The following is a 22,981-nucleotide window of genomic DNA, read 5'->3' as shown; positions in this document are numbered from 1 at the left end:
CTCAACTTTTCATTTACAATATATTAAAGAGGAAGGACCAAAGCATATTTTAGCATATTTGTTATTAAGTAATTAATTCAAACAAAAATGAAAAAAATTGAAAACTGAAAAACGTATCAACTTGCCCCGGTCTCCCCTACTACTTCATTCCTTCTTTTGAATGATGGGTCTCCTTCATCATCTTTCATTTGAATGATTGTTTTATACCTTCGCACGCTTATAGCACGCTTTACGGTTTTTTTTCTGAACGAGTTTTCAAACAATTTTATTATTAAGGAATAATTTATAAAAGATAGATAAAATGTTTCGACAATGGTGAGTTTCGAACGCAATAGCAAAACAGGCGATACGAAGATAATGAAATAAAGGGCAATAAAACGTGAGAATATCACATATTGCACGGCCATTCCCACAGTAAAGCTATTACAATGGTCAATAAAAGGAAGCATATGGAATTTCGTTCCCACCATTTTGTTTCCGCGTCCCGCGTTGAAATGTCGGTGTTAATGAAACGACGAGTACAACACACTAATTAACATTGGCCGCGATAGGCGAAAATATACTCAACAGCATCAATAAAGATATTAACAAATTTTGCAAGCGATACCCCAATAATAAAATCACCTGGATTTACTTTTTATATTATTACTGAAATAATAGTAGGCAGAGTCTAACTATTTTTTGAAATTGTTAACTATGTTATCGTTGATCCACTGTCCAGGACTTTATAAAATATTTTACAAGATAATAGATTCGAGGATCCAACTGATAATTGGTATCTTTTAGTGGTTTCCACTTACCATTTCAAGCTCTAAATTTGGAAACAAATTACAAAGTCTGATCTATTGACCTGGCAATTAAGGAATACGGTCATCTGCTCTCCACTGAATATATTAAGTTAACAATTTCTTTAAAACGTCAAAGGGTTCTGCTTAGCGAATCTTCGAGTATAATTCAAATCCCGTTCATGATATCATCAGATTCAATTCAGACCCATAGTGGATTTAAGATCCAGTTTACATGCGCGTTAGGCTTATCCAAGATTCGGTTTTTACTCACTTCGAGCAAAGTTAAAATCCACCTGGTATTTGATTCAAAACAGGGTTAATAGTCAGTCACGACTGACTTTACATTAAGACTGGTCATTAGTTCCGTGCTAAACAGTGCTCACAAGGAAAGATCTCCACGCCAGAAATTTAAAAAAAAACATGAAACTTTGGGGATATGTAAAGGATATATATGTATATATTACGCAATTTTTTCACTGCCGAAATTCACTCTGAGGGGGTGAAATTGAGCTCTGAAAATATTTACTGATTTTGTATTATAACTCGAGAAATCTAAGAAAGAAAACTTCAGACAAAAGTTAATTCTTTTAATTAGTATCATTTGGTAACTTTCAGTTCTTACAGTCCGCGAGTTATAACACAAAATCGGAAAATAGCCGGATTTTCAGGGATCAATTTCACGCACTCAGAGTGAATTTGTGTGCTACATGCGATGAACCCAACATCCACTCAAAACGAAAGATATTTTTCTACAGCTACAAATTTTATCACAAGAAAAAGAAAATAAATAGATTAAAAACCTACTTTAAAGCGAAAAAGCAATGTTTCGCTTTGCACAAATTTTGTGTTAAATAAAAATCAATTATATTTAATATCTGTTTTTTCATTTATACAAGTCTTGTGCAAATTGGACAAGAATGAACAATTAGTTGAAGTTTTCTTGTGTTTGATAAATCAACATTATTCCAAAAATAAAAATTTTGTAATATTTCTTTTCAATTTCTCGAGAATTCTCAAGAAGTATGATCTAATTTCTTATTTCTCGAGAAAGAAGAAATATCGAGAAATCAGGAACACTACTCCCAAGTAATGAACGAAACCCAACGACAACAACCACGAGACTGACTTTCCACCGATTATAACACTATTAAAATACCCGAGCAACAACTTAACGCAAATAAATCGCACCTCGATACATCTGAAAAAATGGCCACTTTCCCAAGGCACTGAATACCACAGAGCATACACGTATAACAGGAACATTACACCATCCGCGGTATCAGGCGGTACGAAGTTATGAGGCTAATGTAATGGCAGTTCTAATGCGGTTACTCGAACCGATGTAATTTGCGACGGGGGAGAGAAAAGAAAGGGTGGAGGGGCTGGGGGGGAGGGCAGGAGCAGGAATAAGAAAGAAAAGGAGCAGGACCAGGGAAAAGATTAAAACGAGCGTCGTGCTGGGACGGAAAGGGAGTTCAAGGCGCGCTTCCATTACTTCATTTCCAAGGCTGAAAGGTGCAGGACAATGGGGCGCCCCCGGAAGGTTGACATGACCGAAAGCCGCGGGATATCTCGATCGTTTCGAATGCCAGAAGCGGGAACGAGACGAGAAGTCGCCAGAACAAAGGCCATCAACTCGCGAGAAAATATCGCGGTTCGAGAACCATTCCCTTTAACTTTTATTTACCGAGGTGGACCAGTCCACTGCGTTTATTGTCTTACGCGACGATGCGTTTTTACGAAGAACGTATCGGCAACGCAAACGGGCGGAATTAGAAGTTAGATTGCGATTAATTGTGTCCTCGAAGAACTGTGGATTCTGGACTTCAAGTTTATTCAAATATAACCAGGGGATGGGCGAAAGAGTTCCTAGTTAAAGGAGATGTTATTCGGAGTACATAAATGTATTAAATAAGTGGTAAATGTCGTTCATTGAATTCAATGACCTCAACTTCCTACGAACACAGCTACGGGCAACTAGGGTAAAGGACCCAATTACTGACACCTAACCAATTACTGTCACCTTAAGGGGAGGTTCCGGTGTAAAAGTCGATTTTTTTTATTTCATTTTTCGAATGGTCAACATTTTAGGAATACGTGTTTAAAAGGATTTGTTGAAGTTCGTAAAATTTCTGAAGTTATATAAATGTTATCTGATTCGACTGAAACTTTTTTTATTTTGAAGAATATACTTCTGGCTAGGGGGGATACCAGAAAAAATTACAAACGTAACATTTTTTTAGAAAATAACGACACTTGAATGTTGAAATCACTTTTTCCATATATTTTCTGGTTTCCCCCCTAGCCAGAAGTATATTCTTCAAAATAAAAAAAGTTTCAGTCGAATCGGATAATAACTTTTGGAGATATAGGTCCCACCGATTTGGATGACTTTTTTTTACGCCTTGAGTTTAACGACTCCCCAAGTGCTGTCTGCAAAGATTAATTATAAAACAAAAAACATATTTCTATAATTTAAGACATACTTAATGCAATGCAGAAAGTCCCATTAAATTATATACAGTAGTTTTCCTTTAATTAATTCTTAAAGATCACCTATTTTAAGGCTCTAGACCGGAAGGTCCCCTTAAGCTATTTTACTTAAAATAACGAATAAACAAACGTTGTAAAGTCATACACAAAAAGAATTATGTAATTCAACCAATAATCTATTCTATAGATTATACACTATAGTTTATTTATTCGTTATTTTAAGTAAAATAGCTTAAGGTGACAGTAATTGGTTTGGTGTCAGTAATTGGGTCCTTTACCCCGTGCTAGGCATTGTATGAGAAAGCGGTTTGTTACAACGATGAATTAAGGTAAATGTCCCAATTAGCGACCCTGTAAGATCTACGCGCACCTTCTAACATATTTACAGTCTGCACCGCAAGGGCGTCCACGTGATATCTCCAGGTAAATAATTTGTTATAAATTTTTTTACATAAATCCATAGTGCAACTAAAAAGCTAATACGCACTTAAGTAGTAGTGTGTCCAATTAAATGTCGCTTGAAGGAAAATAACGTTGCAAGACGGAGTACAATCTCAAAGCCGTTGCTTTCAACAAAGCATGTCGGGAAACGGCTAGCGTGGGCACACGAAAATGTGGGACAATGTTGCGTTCAGCGACGAGGCATCTTCTTGGGCTTGGAGTCCTATCAAACCAGCCTGGTCTGCCCGTGGAAATCCAGTTATCCAAAGGAGTATTAAACATTCAATGAAAGTCCATGTTTGGTGATTTCTCGACGTTCAGGGTTTCGGGACATTATGCGTCTTTGCGGATAATTTAAATGCCCGAAAAGTGATCAGATTATATGTAAAAGGGGTCTCGCAACATCAGCGAAACGTTGGTTTGATGGAACTAGAGGGCAGTGGGCACTTCGAGAGGATAATGATCCGAAACACCGAAGCCGTCTTTGCACGGAATGGAACACGCGTAAAGCCGCGTATTCACCTGCGCATTCGCCCCGAATGTGCATTCGGCGCGCACCGATTTTTTGCTCGTCCGGTGTTCGCCGCGTGTTCGGGGCGCGGCGCGCATTCGGGCCGATCCGCTTGTTGGCGGTCCATCAAAGCGCGCATTCGGGTCCGAACAATACCATGAAATGGACACCGCAAATTTCACTCAACCCCGAACGCGCGCCGAATGCGCGCCGAACGCGCGCTGAGCTCCGAACGGGCAAAAAATCGGTGCGCGCCGAATGCACATTCGGGGCGAATGCGCAGGTGAATACGCGGCTTTACGGTATCAACGTGTTGGATTGGCCATCTCAATCCCCTGATGCTAATAGAAAATTTTAAGTCCGGTAACAAGAAACTACTTTGTTCACGGCTTTGTAGCTGACGCACGTGAAAACATTTATTAATTACTTAATTATATAATATGTCAATAATTGTGATTGGGTCGCTAATTGGGACATTTACCTTATCTCCTATTTTCGAATCCGAGTGTATAAATAGTAAATAGTATTTGCTCCTGATTTAAGCATTTAATGAAATAGTTTTAGCTTACGGAAATATTTCAGTTTTAGTATTTTCTCTCAAACTATTTCAAATTTTCCCCAGCCCTGCATGGCACATACACACCAACCTATCGTTAATAAATAAACTACTTTGGTTTTCTTTTATTTTTTCTGGCCGCGCATAAGTGTACCGTGGTAGTGTATGTAAAATACACGGCTATGTAAGTGCGTCATATGTTTATGTATTTATTCGCAATTAACTAATTTAATACTAAGTTTAATTTCAGTAAATTAGACACTTTCCAATATTTTCAAATGAGATAGCTATGCGCGACTCACAAGAGAAAGATTTTTGCACCTTGGGGCAGGTCAAACTTTAAATCGACGAGGCTTCGTTTCCTGATCTAATATTTCTGCTTCTGAATTGCTTGGTACACAGTTTCGCAAGAATTTAGCAGTTCTAGAAGTATTCTTACTCGAGAAATCCTTCCTACTCACCCATCCTGTTATACCTTAATAATCTTATGGTTAAACATGCAAGCAACTCTCAAATCTTCAGTATGCTCTGTATATCTGCACAGACCTCCTCTCACTGCTTGTCGCTTTTCCTTTCAACCCTACAGGTCAGGCTTAGAAACAGCTAAGCTGAGCCTGGTCTACACTGCGTTCCATATAAGAGCGTACCAACGCCCCTACCGATTTGCGACCGATCTGCGCAGCTCCCACGGACCTGACACACGCGATTGGTCGCAGCACTGTCGCGATTGGTCGTGGCACTTTCCCTGCCGGTTTACTACCAATCAACAGTGTATCCCTGCGCGGAACGAGTCCGCTCTAACGTGGAACGCAGTGTACACCATTCAATTCTTTCTTCTGTACATTCCTTTTCTTGGTGCAGTAAAGACGTTTTATTATTATTATTATTCTTATTTCTTTGGTCTCGAAGGATTTCACTGAAACAATCCCTAATTCTCTCTTCTTTCGAAGCGTCTCTAGTCTCCTACCAAACTACCGTGCCTGTTTCTGTCATTTAACGTTTCGCGCTGTTTTCTAGTAAATTTTTCTTTCAGGCCATCGTTCGCTCACAATTTTCTCTCAACACTGGATTCGTGGAAACGTCGATTCCCACCCGTTACTATTTGTTATTCCCCCTGTTTGCATCGAGTAATTCTCTTTTCCTCGCGCTACGAACAAATAGTTCTTTAAACATGCTAAACGAAGTTGCGCCCGCAAATCGTGTTTTTCTGCGTCGAAGGCGGAAGGCCCGACAACGGGGACAAAAGTAACAGGCAAATAATTACTTCTTTGGTCCTTAAATAACAGCCTTTTCGCGCTTAACACGTTTTCTGCCGCTTTATATTCTGCGCACAATGCGCCTCCGTAATAACGGATCGTTGAGATAACAACGTCTGACGATCGTTCGTACTCGTGACACAGTAATTCCCGATGACAAGCACGAACCAACTATCACCGTGGATAATAAGTTCATCAGAAATGAATGGAAGACAAATGTTATTTGCATGAGTCAGGCGAATGTAAGGCGTTATCGGGATTATTGATGTCTCGTGAAAAATACTTCATTGTCTTAACACCTTAATCGCCGCTCTAATGACTTGTAATGTTCCGTTACTAACATGGAGGGAGCTATTTTTAACAGCAGCAGATGCCACTAATTTTGTTCCCACAAAATGGCCCGCTGATTTTGAAAATAAGGTAAAAAAATTTGTCTATGAATACGTTATCGAGATATCGACAGGTGATATTTTTACCTGTCTGTCAAAAAGGTAGTCCCACTCAATTGCGAATATCTCGTGTTGCGGATGTCCGATTTGGTCGAACATTGTATCGAATTAAAGGTAATTGAATCACCAACAAATGTTCCTGACAAAATTTTAAAACCGGTTTAGTAGTTCGGGTGTAATCGATGGAAGTATGTGAAAAAAAGTCATTTTTTCGACCGAAATTGAAATCGACAATTCATTTAATCATCTGGGAAAAATCGTAATCGCAAAAATGGGCCGAGTTTCTCATTTCTTACGTTGAGTCTGTACTTTTACGAAGGAAACAAGTTGCTACTGGAAACAATCTATGGATAAATAAAGAAGCTAGAGGCAATTGTGTGAAAACACTAAAATTTCATTTTTTCTTGGTTTTGGTGTTTTTTTCCATTATATTGTGTTATTCCCATTTTAATTCATTCTGTACATTTGTTCAAGTATTTTGTTAATGTGCATATGTGTGTTTTAGAAATAGTTCTGGCTCATTTTTGTCTTTTGTTCGTTTTGGGATTCGTTTCTCTTATGAGGAACCAAATATAATCTCCCATCATAGTCTCATCCAAACCTCTTTCAATTTTTCATCTTTTTTCTTTAAAGTAAACCAATCCGGGCGTAAAGTATCTAACTTTAAGAAACTTCTATTTTTTTTGCAATCAGATGACTGTGATAGGTGCTACACATCCCGCCAACAGGAGTTAATAAGAAGGATCGACATAAAAAACAATTCTAAAATTTTAAAAATGCCTTCTTATATTCTAAAAAATTGAATCCAATATGACCAGAAGTTTTTTAAAAAAAAAATCTTAAACATCAGTTGCTTTTCGGGGTTGTTAGACGAGAATCTCCCCTTAACGCTTCAATGCGAATCAAAATAATTCCCACTGGAGGAATATTCTAATATTGTAAATACCGATTTGTAAATTACAGCATATCTTTCTGGATTTAATCACTCATAACGACTCAATCCAATAGCTTCTACCGAAGGATGGAGGAAAACGCGAGTTACCGTAGTTTTGGAAAAATTCGAGAGGCGTACGCCGGCATAAGGGTAGCGTAAGGCGCATCCCCCGCGCCGGAAACAGTATATCATTCGGTAAGTAAAAAATGTTCCTCCTCGATCCAAATTTCTCTACTTCACCGCTCGCGATAGGAGTATTACTGGATGATATATCGCGGCGCGTGTTTACACAGATATTAAAGTTGTTTAATAAAAGCGAAACGAACGACACGCCGCACCATCGCCGTTATTAATACACAAATAAATAATAAATCGAGAGACAGACGCTCGTAAACGCAATTCTCTGTTTGCCCGCCATCACCGCGCGGACTATGCAACACCATGCGCGGAAATGCGGTCCATTTTATTCGCTGCGCAAAAAATTATCAACCATTCCCTTCAGAGCTGGAGATATTCGCTCGATATTTGCGAAGCTTATCGAAAATGTCAAAAATATCATTCGCTTCTCTCGTAGCTCGCCAGTAAAATATCTAAACATTGCTGCCACAAATAAATGGCCAAACGTTCGGACGTTATTCTACTTAATTTGTGTAATATTGAAATTATCTTTCCTTTAATTAGTTCGACTTTAAAGGAAGTGAAAAATAGCATGCTTCTCGTTCAACCTTTCTCCGCGAAATATGTAAATGTGTTTTATGTGAACTTTTCCTCTGGGAAATTTTTTTTTCAGCGAAAATTTATATGGATCGAAAGCACGTATCAAATAACATGCGGAAATAACAATTTTGAGTTTAGGAATCTATTCGTTGAAAAGTTATGAGGCGAAAAAGTTGCAAAATTTTGACATATTTTGTAACCTTTATTGTGACAGTTACAGTGGTTGTCGCATATGATTCGTTGTTGGAGGTTGGAGGGGTAGGAGTATGTATCTAGTTTCTTTGTTTTTCGAAACGGTTACATTGAGGGATTTCGACAACATAAAACAGGGCTGGGATATACTTCCGAATGGCCCCAGTGGCCGATCGACACGAGGTTTGAAGGGAGGGGTGGGAAGGGGGTGTGGACCATAATCTAAAATTGTAGCTTCGGGTATTTATTAGTTTCCGAAATATTAATAAAAAATTGTTGTTATTTTTTTAGAAACTATTTTTATTAACTACGTACACGTAACCCTAACGGGGATCCATCCTGCCCCCCCCCCCCCCAATTTATTCTACGGACAGTTGGACGCGTTTTCCTGACCTCCACGTGCCCCTCAAGCGCCTAAAAGGCACGCGTATTTAGCTGAAATTCAAAGCCAATTTTCTGGAAAACGAAGCGCCCATGGGCCGCATGCGGCCCCTACTTCCTCGGCTTGCCTACTCTGCTGGGCCGCAGGAGAACGACCCCCACCATAAGCACTCTTTTAACTCCTACAGCAGGGGTGTCGAACTAGCGGCTCGCGAGCCGCAGTGGCTCCTTCTCCTCTTCGCCTATTCCGTAGAGCCGTAGGACGTACGGCCGGCCCCCTCCACACATACTTCACACTGATGAATTTCTCCTCCGGGTGCCGCACTCTCTCCCTGCCGGGTCTCGTGCAACGCCTGGAGAAAAATAAGTGGGGGAACCGGCTGACCCGGGGTCCGACTCGTGCGGCTCCCGGAGTAGAGAAGTTCGACACTCCTGTCCTACAGTGTACGCCGTACCTATATACCAGGAGTGTCGAACTTCCCCACTCCGAGAGCCGCACGATTCGGGCCCCGGGTCAGCCGGTTCCCCCACTTATTTTTCTCCAGGCGTTGCACGAGACCCAGCAGAGAGATAGTGCGGCACCCGGAGGAGAAATTCATCAAAGTGGAGGGGGCCGTTCTCCTACAGCTCTACGGAGCAGGAGAAGAGGAGAAGGAGCCACTGCGGCTCGCGAGCCTCTAGTTCGACACCACTGCTATATATGACCGCACTCGTAGGAGTAAAACGAAGGGACATGGAGTGGTGGCTAATCTGCTGATGGTGGGGGAACCGGCTGACTGGTAGTGGGGATTATACGGCCCGCGGCGGCGAACAAGTTGCTCAGCCCTGGCATAAAATATTTAGGGTGTTTCGAAAATACTTTAAAATACCTTTTTTACATTCCGAACAAAATTGTCTTTTTATATTGTATATTTAAATACTGCACTCCCTCCCCTCTGTATAGTATTTCCGTTGACTTATTCCGAAACAACGCATTCCACTTTTTAATTTGTCCAGGGTATTAGTATTGGTTGGGACTAAATTAGTGCGGGGGCGCGTAAAGCATGGTAGCGAATCGATGTGAGTTTGGGCATATCCTAAAATAATGTTTTCCCCAGGAAAAGTAGAAAGAGGGTGCGTTTTTAGTATCCGAGGGTCTGTGATTATACTCACCAATGCGACCGTGCCAGGCCCGTGGCCTACGTTGTACAGTATTGCTTAAAAAAAGTATCCATTCAAATTGAAGCATAATAGTTGGCCACAGTAGGGGTTAGAATAAACGTAAAAATTTCACAGCCCCTTTTTACTTAATAACTTTTTACTGAACAGATTCCTAAACTCAAAATTGCTATTTTGCACGTTCTTTGATACGTGCTTTCGATCCATATAAATTTTCGGTGAAAAAAAGGCTTCCCAGAGGAAAATTGTATACCCTGTGTTTTTATTATCGCGAACATAAAAAGACAAATACAGTCCGTGAACATTACACGTTTACGTTCACTTCTACCAACGTCATCAGCTAGTTGGCAGAATCGAGAAGCGTAATTCCAAGCAACGTTACTTCCCCGCGAAATGAAAATTCAGAAGCCATTAGCGAACGGTATCCCGAAAACATAAACAACAGCGCGGAAGTATCTGCTGCTCTCTGTTCTTGATGAAATAACTTCACCGTCGAATTAAAATCGCTCGTAACCGTGGAACCCTCGATCCCCTTATCCCCAGCGAGAACACGACCTCACGTTCGACGAGTCGAAATGAGTCGGAGCGGTAAAATCGCGGGTATTACGGTGCACCCTCGACGAGAAAATCAGGCGGGACACATAATAGCAGCGCGGGTACCAGTGAAAGCACTATCCGCGGAATTTTCAAACAAACATAAGTTCAGCCGGATACTGCCAGCACGCGGAGAGAGAAAGAAAGTGCTGAATGCGATTTCGTCATTATTTTATTTCCGGCACCGGTGTTCGAGTGCCCAGAGGGCGCTGCGGCTCTCCTTCTCCATCGACCTCTGGCGGACAAATGGCCCATCGCTTTTATCGCTTCTACGCTTCGTATGTATTAACCTTAATTTCGCCTAGCTCTTGCTAGGAAATCCAAACTGGCTGCTACGGACGATCGTTCCCCGCGATAATGTTGTGCCACTGCGGGGAAAATTCGGGTTAAAGCTCGACTGTGACCCGTAACGATCAAAGAAAGCATGCGCGACCCCTCTGCTTTGGAAAGGTGGCGCCTGAAGTCTTTGTTGGTCTAAAGGAGCACGTCGAAATTGAAGAAAGTACGCTGAGAAGTTGCACGAAAATAGATACCTGTATAATTCGAAATTAAATGTAAAATTTTATTGGCAAAATTAAAACTTGGAGAAGAAAATATCATTTTAGGGGTTAATTGGTCTCTATACCTACTAACTTGTTTAAGCGGGTAGGTTACCCCTGAAAAAATTTGAAAATTGGTTTTTAAGGATGTTTTCCGCTAGCTACATCTTTTCTAAGTATGATAAAAGCAACCCGGCCCCGAAATTCTAAAAAATAAAGGAATTACAGTAAAAAATGTACGAGCCTGCACGTGAGATCGGATAACGGTGTCCAACTTTAAACGCGATTTCCCAGAAACTACGTCTTCCAAAACGGTGAACATAAAATCTCGAAATCCGCTCGAACGATTTGAATGAAAATTTACAGGGAGCTGCAGGAAACTATCCCCCTTCGTGTATTGGGAGCACATTTTCAATATAAATTCTTTAAAAAAAGATAAAAAATATTTTTCCTACCAAAAAGGAAAAAATCAGAAACATCAACATAAAAGTTGTATTAATTTGTTTAACAAAATTTTGCTTCCTGCACAAGATGGATACTGTCTTACAGATTATAAAAATGCCTTTACTTTGTGTTTTAGGTAATTCACCTGTCCGGAATCGCGTTCACCATCAAACGGTGCATCGCGTACACACTCTTACATTTATATTTATAACTTTTTCCCCTATAAATATATTTAAAAATTTATTTTTGCGCATTAAAGTCAACGAAATGACGCTTAAAAATTAAAACAAAAATTATCTCTATATTCATTTATTACTTCAGAATGTGCGTTTGAATAAGGGCCTGATTTTTGGGCTGCTGAGGGTAACCTACCCCCTTAAATGTGTATTTGTGCTGAAAAATTGACTTCCGAACATTGGATAGTTTCCCCTATAATTGCCTAACGCGACATTTCGTTTTCTCCTCCGTTCACGCGAACATTGCTCAGGCTAAATCCGTAAAATTACAATGGATCACGTCGGTCCTGTCAGGTCGTTTGATCTCCAGATGAAAAATAAAATGAAGGAAGTAGGCGAGGGAATTCGAGCAGTACGCGTCGGTCTTTAACCGTCGGAAGGCGCGGAAGTGTTTTAAAAACTCGCTGAAAGTTTTATTCCCCCGGTGTTTCGAACTCTTGCCACAAAAGTTCCCGCGCACCTGCACCCTCGCCGAGAAAACTTCCTTATTGAAAACTATTTGTTGTGTTCGCCAATTCGCGACCCGGCTGATCCGTAAATGAAAAATTATGCCCATGTAACGAACCGTAATTTCGAAACGACGCGTGCGGTTGAACGGGACGTTGAATCTTGTAAGACAAATGGAACGATTTATTCCCTTCGTTGATTTGTAAAGTTCAGAAAACGCCAGCGGAGCAGGGGGAACGAATTTTCAGAAATTAGGGAAAGTCAAGAATGTTTATATATTCGAATGGAAATTTTATGCACAGTACTAAGTTCTAACTCAAAATTCGGCTCATCCCCAAGTTAGAATATTCCTTTTAATGTGGTGCCGTTAAGGAACTACTTACAAGGGAACATCCCCAACCCGGATAATTCAAAGAATTCTGAAACTTTGTGAATATGTAGAGAATTTCCTCCTGATTACAACGCAATTTTTGTTTGCTACCCAAATTCACTCTAAGGGCTGTAATTGACCCCTGAAAATCCGGTTATTTTCCGATTGTCTGTTATAACTTGACACAAAGTTTTAGAATTTTTTGAATTTTCGGGTTCGCGATCATCCCTTGTTAGTTAATTTTTTATCAGGTCATGAAATAAATCGTTCTTTTAAGTTTATGTCAATAAATAATTGTTTGAAATAATTACTAACGTAAAAATTGATAATTCAAAAATATATGTGTTGTATGTGAAAGCAGTTAGTATTGTTAGTTTTCGTGAAAATAAATGTGTAAGGTAACCCACTTGTCAAAGTCGATTTCTTTGCTAGTTGTTGCGGTATTAAAGGATATTTGCATACATTTTGCTTATAATAGTTTACTTTACAATGTAGCGCAAGAATTTTAGTATTATATATATATCATATTGCTTTAAAATTCAGTGATCATTATTTAGTTCCAATCTTTTCCTGTGGAACTAATTTTTGATCACCTGAATAAAAAATAGGTTAGGACATTATAAAATTATATAAAAAAAATCAATTTAGATGGTATAATACTAAAAATAAGTTTATTTGGTACTTTCTTTTTAATTAATATGTAATTACTTCCTGACCTCATAAGAAATTAGTTCACCTGTATTTTAGATGATCAAAAAATAATTCCTCACCTGATCAAAAAATTAGTTCCCATGTATTTTAGATGAACCAAAACCAGTTCCTAGTCACCTTATTATTCCATACCTTATAAATAATTAAATTATACTTATTTTGATCTTTTTAAAATTTTTCCTCAAAGTTTAAACATTAATTCATCTTTTAGTATAAAAAAGTATATCGTTTAAAGTTTTATTAGGTTAAAAATAAATATTAAAGCGGGAAGCCCTCTAAATTGATCAGAAACTAGTTCTTCAACGGTGTACCTAATGTTTAGAAAATTAGGATACCTTACATTTATTCTTAAAATAAGTTTCGGTTCCCTATTCAGTAAATTTTAACATTCGTTCCGATAAAACTAACGAGCATGCATTATCACGAAGAACAAGATAGTGTTTGTCTACTTTTTCTCTTACAACACTTACTAACAATCCAATACCCATTAATAATTACCAATGAAAGTGTGCCATTGTAAACTACATTCACTAAAATTGTCGAACCTGCTGAAATCACCCAGTACACCCTTAGTTTTAATAAAAGAGAGGCAGATGGCATGGATGAGAGCATCATCAGCAATTTAATACGGTAATATGGAACGTAAACGGCACGTTAGAGATTTCAATGCATGCCACATCGAACGATTAAGTTGTCCGACTAGCTGCCCCTCAAATGGCTGGCACCAATCTATTTGCTTCCCCTCGGCAATAACCAATATTTAATTAAAAACAACGAATCAAGTAGGAAGTAATTTGGAGCCACCAGACGCGACAGATAGAATCGTAAACAATTCACGTGAACCAGCACAGAGCGGCCTTTAAACTGTAAAATAAGTTACACGTGGCGTTCGACCAACTTCGAAATAACAATAATGAAGTTAATTCTGCATGCTAGATCGTTAAAACTCGGCGAACTGTCGAGGGCAGCTTCAAGAGCTCGCCAGTTGTAATTGGGGAAAAATTTAAAAGCGAAATGTTACCGCCTCGCGGGGGATGACGATCGTGGGACACACTCGTCGACGAAATGGAGGGGAACGTCCGTCAGAGGGCCCTCTAGACACGCGTTTGTTACGAACTATCGAAGTTTCGGCATTAAAGTCACTTTTTCCTCCACCTGTCTCGTTACCAAAATTGAAAATCGGGACCGCTTTTAACGCTGCTCCACTGTGCACTCTAGGTGAGGTGCTGTCGAGCTACAACTGGTTTTGCAGTTAACGATAGAACAATGTGGGAGAATAAGAAGTTGAGCGATTTAATGACGCGAGCGATATTACTCCTCTTTGTACACTTACAAAGGGATAAGAGAGTAGATTGAAATAGGAATTGGAATGGGAGAAGACGAAGGGGAGGAAGGTGGAAAGATTTAGATATAAAGTAGGGTAGTGTACAGAAAGGAGGTAATAGTGAGCAGGAGATGGCAAATATTATACGTAAAACTATCGAATAATATAATCACAGCATAGAAGTAAAAGTAAGGACAGTAGGGTGTTTCAATTTTCCAAAGGTGCTATTTTCGTGTAACTTTGCTCGCCCCCTTGGTTCTATTCATCAAAGTGATCTGTATGCCAAATTTCAGACGAATTTATTAATATTTAGGGGTTGCACAGTAGGGCGGAGCGGAAAATTTAAATTTGAATTTTCAGTTTGCCTGGGTGCGGGATAGTTGTCTTTTGATTAACCAAACACAACTGTAAAAAAAAATTTGGAAAAATATTCATGTCTGCAGGTTCCTTTTTCTCCTAAAAATGATTATATGATCAGCTACTAATAAAGTTTTCCCTTAATATACAAGGAAGATTTTCACCAATTTTCACACTGATTAATAAATAATTATAGAGGATATGACGATATATATAAATCCCGCGCGGCACCAACAGTCAACGCTAGTGCTAAGACTGCTAACGAGGGAAGATCCCGAAACCGCGAATTCAAAAAATTCTGAAACTTTGTGAATATGTAGGGAATTTCCTCCTGATTACAACGGAATTTTTGTTTGCTGCCCAAATTCACTCTAAGGGCTGTAATTGACCCCTGAAAATCCGGTTATTTTCCGATTGTCTGTTATAACTTGACACAAAGTTTTAGAATTTTTTGAATTTTCGGGTTCGGGATCTTCCCTTGTAATTAAGGGGTGCATTAAGGGGTCACGCTCAGTCAGGAGGCCGAAAAGAGGGTGGTCTTTGGAAATTTTTTACTCAAAAGCTATAACACATTTCTCAGAAAATCTTTTTTCCTTTTAAGGATTGCATCTAGTACCGTGCATCGTATTTTTTTTTTATTTAAAAATATTTATCAATAACTATGTTATTGTCCATCACTCGAAGGTAAAGTACTCTACACACGAGTAACGCAGCATCCAAAATATTAATACCAATAATAATGTCTTCATTACCCAGATGAAATAGAAGAACAAGAAGTGTGACTCATTTCTGTAACTAGCGAGGGACAGCAAAAATGACGTAGCTATTTAACCCCCCCCCCCCAAAAAAAATAGCGATTAGCTTTCTCGAGCAACCCCGCGATTTTCCTTAGAAAGTCGCGCCTGGCACCGAAGAACCTTTCGTTTGAATCGCGGACAAAAGTCAACCCCGCCATTGGGGGGCGGCAGCGGACCGATTTTAAGCCCCTCGAGTTGGTTGTTGCCAGCGTACTTATTCCGTTTTACTTTCACTCTATATTTCACCGTGCACCTTACACGCGTGGCGAAGCGGAAGCAAAGAAATCTATTACTGCTCGCGCGCGGACCGTACACACCAGATGCTTCTTAAGAAGCAAAGTGGAAGAAAATTGGATTTTTTTATTTATAGCGACAGCCATACACCAGCAGGCTGCCACTACGGTATTACCCGGATATATATCGTTAAATAAAACAGCCATACGATCCGTCGTTCCTAGCTTAAACTGTCGTTAACGACTTTTCGCGAACCATCCCCCGCCTGACGTTACAAGAGTTACCCTTTGGCAAGCGTCTTAGGAGCTCTTAAGCGACTTTTGCTCGCGATATTTTATTTCTCTGTACCTGTTTACTGTAGACCATTGGAAGCCACTCAGATAGATCTTTCACTTGCTACTTAACATCCCGTTTATTACGACTCGAGGGATGTGGGATTAAGGCTGCTCGAGTACTTGGAAAAAGCGAGCCTAGCCGAATACCCGTAAAAACTTTCATAGAATCTGCGGTATCGCCAATCAGCTCTATGAGGGCACTGATTTCTTTGCCGGTACTCCTTTTAGCTTTAAGACTAGCACTCGCAGAGCCCTTATTGCGGAAGGCATTACTTAGCTTAGCTTATTCCCCATCCACCTACCTGGTAATCTTTGTTCTTGTCTAGCGTTATTTTTCTCTCTCTTTTTTTTATTTTTCTGTACTTTGCTGCAATTATCTCGTGCTATATTGTTATTGTGCTTAATAGGCTTGTCCCGTGAATAAATTATTAGTATTAAATTATTATTAAAATCGAGTGGGTCGATAAAACCGAGTAGCTCGAATTTTTTCGAGCGGCCCGACAGAATCGAGAAGCTTGAATTTCTTCGAGCGGCTCGAATATACTTGGAGCAGATTGAAATTTTCGAGCAGACCGACTGGGTCGAGTAGTTTGAAGCTTGAAGCTTGAACGTTTCGGGCAATACGAATGTTTCGAATATTTTAGGTTACGTTTATCTACGGGAATGTAAATAATGCTTCTCAATAAATAATGTGAATAATTCAAATGTAAGCTGTAAATGGAAATATTCTGTAACTTTTGAAAATAAGTACTAAATTCAAATCTTTCTTTTTAGTTTTTTTTGTGTATTTACGAACGTATTCATACACTTCTCTTTATGTTATCTTTCTTTTCTTCTTACTTTTTTCTTCGTACCGTAAACTGGGGTTACTTTGCCCGCCGGGGTGGCATACTCGGTTTTATCGAGCTGATCGGTTCTTTCGAGCTACTCGGTTTTTACGGGTACTCGGCTCGGCTCGGAAACCGAGTCTCGGCTCGGCTCAGTCCGAACTTCAAGCTACTCGAATATTTGAGTACTCGAACAGCCTTATGTGTTATACCTACTGTTTGATGCTCCAGATATTGTTTGTAGGATATGGTTGGTGGACTCACCTGAAACAGAAGAATAAAATCACACGTTAGACTGTAGTTATAAAATCATGAAAACAATGGAGGGTAAAATCTAAGTAATGTTTCTTGATGTTGTTGTTGTTTTTATTGTTTAGAACCTTTATTTTGGAAGGAAAAAGGTCATAAAAACTGCCCATTTTTCACACACTTTCGAGCGAATACCCCTTTAAACAAATACATCTCATTATTATTAAACTAAGAGTATTTCACTACATTAAAAACTACATTACACAACACAAAGTCGGCGTGTGAGGTATGTTTAAGTTTTCGTAGAGTGCTGTCAAATATAATGTATTATAAGATTATTTTGTCATTGCATCATTAAGGAACCTTACTATTGTCGTGTTATTTCACATTCTATTGTACTTTGCCCGTTGCCAAACAAATAGAGCTGTTCGGGTACTCGAATATAGCAAGCCGAGCCGGGTACCCGTAAAATTCGGGCGGCCCGAAAAACCCGGGTATGTAGCTCGAATTTTTTCGGGCGACCTGAAAAATCCGGGTATTCCGAATCGTTTTGGGCCGCCCGGAAGAACCGGATACGTAGCCCTATATATTGTACAAAAATACACTCTCCAAAAATTTCTATACGCACACTATACTCCCTGTCATTTAAGAAGGAACCTGCCGATCGACGAGTTTTAAACCGGTTCTGCGCAGGTTGACGCTCATTGGTGCCGGGAGAAGCCACTATTGGCTGTACCCCCACCAACGCTTTCTCGGAGCCAATGAGCTCATTCTACATGCGCGAAACGGGTTCCTTCTTAACTGACACGGAGTATAGATACGAGGAAAACATGAGTAGGTAGTGCGAAGTTCGCACAAGCCCGAGGGGTTTGAAAGTAGTTAGAAATTCTTTTAATAAGTAAACTTCAAGATTATAAATTAATCAATACCCACTTGGAAACGGGTGTTCGACCCGAAACAATTCGGACTACCCGGAGTTTTCAAGCCGCCCGAAAAAATTCGAACTACCCAGACTTTTCGGGCCGCTCGGATTTTACGGGTACCCGGCGGCTCGGCTCGGAAACCGAGTCCCGGCTCGGTCCGAATTTCAAGCCGCCCGAATACTCGAGCGCTCGAACGGCCCTACAAACAACTGCATGAGTCAACCGAAGCAGATTAGACCAGACGAGTTCGTTGCTTATCAGGGCTATCGTGCTATTTAAATCTCCGGAAATTGGGTTCCATTAAATCAACATCAAACCTGAGCTGAAGTTAAGCCCTTTAACTTATATACCAGGGAATGAGCCACGGAAATTCATGCATCAAGTAGCACACGGAGTTGAATCGTGCAACATGAAGTACATAGTACATTTCTAAAGAAAATTCATACTTGAATAATAGGGGATGAAAATTTACTACCTTTGTCCCCCTTTCCTTATTAAGTTCCCTCCCCCATTATGCTTTATTCCACTTGTACCTTTTGCCTCGACATCATTGCGCGCACGTCGCTTTCTTGTTGTTCGTATTTTCTGTTTCCCCTGAAAAAGTTCACGGTCTGGAAGTCGGTCAACGCTGAGAATATCTTCCCGTTTCGAATCCGTACGACGAATTCGGAGTTATTAATGTCGCAGCGCGTTCTAATTTCAAAGGTAGGGCGAGACTCGCAGGGCGCTCTAGATGAATCGCTGCACAAAAGAGAAGAACCGAGAAGCGAAAGGGGGCAAAAAAAAAAAATTATGAAACACAATATTTCAATTATTCGGTTGCACCTGGCAGTTTCGTCGGTTGATTACGTGGAAAACACTTTTACGACTTCTTAGCAACAGAAAACGAAGAGCTGCGATGGATGGAAGACCGTTTGCATATCGATTTAGTAATTAATTTTTTGGAATAACAGCATAAGGTTGTCCACGAAAAGTTTTTAAAATGAACAACACGAAAATGTTGCTTACATGCACATACATGAAATATCGTATTCAATTTTCCTTTTAACACCAAAAGTAAATCAAACATTGAATCGATGAAATATTTTACGCTCCGGAGTTTTGAAAATAATTCCTGGCATTTCGTTAAAAAAAATCAGCAAAAATAATGCTCACGTTTCGCTGAAAACGGTTTCCAGCATTTAAATACGTTTTGAACCTGAAGAAGAAATTAAGAATTGTAAAGTTGCATGCTCGGAAGAAATAAATAACTTGTAATTCGAAAGCGTGTTATTCAAAATTTCCGAAGTGCCCTTTACGTCTGGACCACAGAAATTTATTGTGAAATAGCAGGAATTTTGTTTCAATCAACAATCACCAAAGAAGAAGCATGGCCATTTCACAAATCGTTGGAGAGCACAAGCAGTACCGAAGTCGCCCCGCAAGTAGCTACTGCCAGTTCGGTAGCAGCCAGCTAAATAGTCTCCACGCATCCGCGGCCTAATCATCTTCATGTTCGAAAGCTGCTGGTAAATTGAAAAGGAGCAAAAGGCCCTAGAAAATGAAGCGAACAGGTCCGAGAATCGAGGCAGCAAACGGTTCTCCTTCGATTCGTCGTTTTTGCTTGGAATTCCCTGGATAACTGGAACGATCGGTATAATTCCAGAGGTTGGGGACTCTCTTAATAGGAAACGGATGCTCATGCTCCGGTTGAGTTAAAAACACGCGAGAATTCCGTCGAAGGAGGGAAGCTGCAGGCTAACAACGTCTTTTCTCTGGTTGCCGTGGCTGAGAAGAGGAACGATATTCTTTTCACCAACCACTGTGTCGTCCCGTGGAAGCTGGCAAACGACGTCCTTACGTCGCTGGTCGAAACCCTCCGAGCGTTACGCTGCCGTGGGCAAATTTACTATGCAAATTAGAAGATGTATTCCCGCTCCTCGGTGAAAATACCGTCGAAAGATCGCGAGCAAAAAACTCCGGCTCCCCCTGGCCGAGCGGAACGCGAAGAATAATTACGTAATCACGAATGAAACGGTGGCTCCTCCCGCGAGGACGGCGCAAAAACAGGTTAGGCCCTTCCTGGACTTTAATCCACGTGTTTTTCTGCGGTTAGAACAAGTATTCGAAGGAACGGCTGGGAGAGTAACAGGGCAACATAGAGAAATATCCATCCCCTCCACCTTTAATTCTGTGAATGCATTTAGTTTCTTCGATCGAACCCACTTGCAACGTATGCACACCTGCTGGACTATAGGGGGTAAGGTCTTAAGCCCTTGTCAAGTTGGTATGTTCGGTAAAAAAGCTGCTGTGCTCTTCAGGCCCCCGTTGTATGCATCAGGGGTACGGATCCAATCTTCAGAATTTGTACATTGACGGATAATTATTATGGGTGTTATGAGAGTAATTGTCACGTGGTAAGAATTACTATATTATTAATTAATTAATACCAGTATTTTATATAATACCAGAATTACTATATTATTAATTAATTAATACCTATAATTAATACCAGTAATTGAATGCTGGTTCGGTAACACGCTCGATTCTTAGAACAACAATTTTTATTATAATTGAACGTTACTATGGTCGACAAGAGTCAAGGTATAAATGTATATACAGTGAGTAAAAAAAGTATTTGGACGGTTTTTAAAATCGCATAACTTTTTTAGAATTGGTCCAAACGACGTGAGTTTTTTTTAGAAGCTAGCAGGATTAGTTTGCTAAGCGACGTGTTTCGCCGTTTTGAAGAAAATGCATTTGGTCGGAATAGAAAAAAAAAATTGTAAAGGTCGTTTTTTTAACTTTTTTTTGTGAGCCTGTAATGAAAATTCAAAAAACCCGTTTGTAGATTGAAGTAAGTTACATGTGTACCTAAAATTGCATGAAAATCCGTTAACGTTGCTCTGAGCTATAAACGCTTAAAGATCGCAGAATAAGGTCGAAAATCGCGGAAATTCCCAAAATCAGCGATTCTAACCCAGACCTTTACAATTTTTTTTTTCTATTCCGACCAAATGCATTTTCTTCAAAACGGCGAAACACGTCACTTAGCAAACTAATCCTGCTAGCTTCTAAAAAAAACTCATGTCGTTTGGACCAATTCTAAAAAAGTTATGCGATTTTAAAAACCGTCCAAATACTTTTTTACTCACTGTATGTATGTATGGCCGTTTCCAAGGCCGACAAGAGTCGAGAACCTTTTTTGACGTGTCTCGGTTGAGTTCTGATGTTCCTCCTCCGCGAACCCTCTAACGAGACCTCGGTTTGTCCCACCACCAACCTCTACTACGGAGGTCCGATCAGGGTGGAAATGTTGGTACACCAATCAGTTTTTAAATGTGGCACGTTGGGCGGTTTCCCGAAAATTGTCCACACTCCGCCCACCTTTCCGCATAAACAAAGTGCAGTGGGGAGACATTTTACCAAGGCCAGAGGGTTTATGATACGTCAATCGCTACTGAGCGTCAAGAAAGGCTCCAAGGGTACCCGTCATAACTTGGATTTGGAGTTTCCCCTATTTATTATACCAGATGTCTAACAGTCACAATAATCGCGCTAATGAAATTCTTCAGCTCAAAAATAGCAAAGAGACCACGTCCGCATCATAAACCCCTTGGCCTTTCGAATCCTTAACAGTGGGCGGATTGATCTCTTTGCGCGGTATGTACACGTCTGTAGGTCTGGACTGCTTAGAGTTCTGGATGGAGTGGTATGACGATTCAGTGAATGGTTAAAGCGCTCAGTCGGGGAAATATTTCCTGGTTTGTTTGCTTGGGTGCGACACTCCCATCGGACTTTAGATTTTTGGTTCTCAGGGTGTGATGGGTGAGTTTTTCGTGAGCGGTATTGTGGATTTGTAAATAATGGGGTCTTCCCGAAAGACAAATAAATAAAGAGAGTGACTCAAGAAATAGCCTCTTTTTGGTCGCCACGAGTTTGGAACTGAATTTTGTGCCAAATGATACCTTGTGATGAGACATCAATCACAACAATGTTTGAAGTTGAAGTGGAAATTAGTTTCTGAGATATGGGAGGTGAAAGAAGTGAAATTCATTAACGCAGCGGCTGATACGCTTCGATGTACGGACTTTTATGTTGTATGTCAGTCCAATAATCTTTAAAGAAATGTTGCCAAGGGTTTTGCTGACTGTTAACAACAAATTTGAACTTAGCTTATTCGCTGATAGCGAATCGTATGTCGAAACATATTTTAATTTTCATGAAACTTTGGTCTAATATTCGTAACGTCAAAAGTTGCAAAATGAATTTTCGAAACTACAGTAATATTTATGGTTTTAACAATAATTAGTTTCAATTTTGTGGAAGCCGTGTATTCTGACTGATGGAATGTCAATATACATGTTTACTTACGCCAGTGGTCGCTGAGTGACTCTGTATTAGCGACACTCTCGCAATAGAAGTTACGAATTTTGAAAATCTAAGTTCAAATTCGTTATTAGCAGTCAGCAAAATCCCTGGGAACAATTTTTTAATTATCGGACTCACATCAAATTACGTACATCAAAGCATATGGGATTGGTCCATATCTCAAAGACTAATTGTCACCTCAACTTGAAAATTGATTGCGACTGATGTCTCATCGTAAGGTATAATTTGGCAGAAAATTCAGTTCCAAAATCGTGTGACCAAAAACAGGCTAAAACAGACCTCATTTTTGGGTCACTCTTTTTTACAGTACATCCTAGTCTTTGAAATAAAGGCCATTATGTTCTCTG

At 40.0% G+C, this 22,981-nt stretch overlaps 2 protein-coding genes across 14 annotated transcripts in view; both read right to left on the bottom strand.

The window, feature by feature from the left end:
• Window positions 1-16,310, bottom strand: part of LOC143369102 (uncharacterized) — a 366,056-nt gene extending 349,746 nt beyond the window's left edge. For all 8 annotated transcript variants that reach the window (XM_076812559.1, XM_076812562.1, XM_076812565.1 and 5 more), the window contains exon 1: window positions 16,278-16,310. In XM_076812559.1, coding sequence (XP_076668674.1) covers window positions 16,278-16,295 — 18 coding nt within the window. In that variant the 5' untranslated portion in view covers window positions 16,296-16,310. The remainder of the gene's footprint in view (window positions 1-16,277) is intronic.
• Window positions 1-22,981, bottom strand: part of LOC143369134 (protein muscleblind-like) — a 544,190-nt gene that overhangs the window by 209,573 nt on the left and 311,636 nt on the right. For 3 of the 6 annotated variants that reach the window (XM_076812637.1, XM_076812636.1, XM_076812635.1), the window contains exon 4: window positions 17,185-17,355. The exons of the other annotated variants lie outside the window; for them this stretch is intronic. In XM_076812637.1, the coding sequence (XP_076668752.1) occupies window positions 17,200-17,355 (156 nt within the window). In that variant the 3' untranslated portion in view covers window positions 17,185-17,199. Of the gene's footprint in view, window positions 1-17,184; window positions 17,356-22,981 lie in introns of those variants that run through there. 6 annotated transcript variants of the gene reach the window in all.

Source organism: Andrena cerasifolii, chromosome 5 (genome assembly GCF_050908995.1).
Source record: "Andrena cerasifolii isolate SP2316 chromosome 5, iyAndCera1_principal, whole genome shotgun sequence".
NCBI classification, from domain to species: Eukaryota; Metazoa; Arthropoda; class Insecta; order Hymenoptera; family Andrenidae; genus Andrena; species Andrena cerasifolii.
The sequence above is the reverse complement of the archived record's forward strand: the minus strand, read 5'-3'. Positions and strand labels throughout refer to the sequence as shown.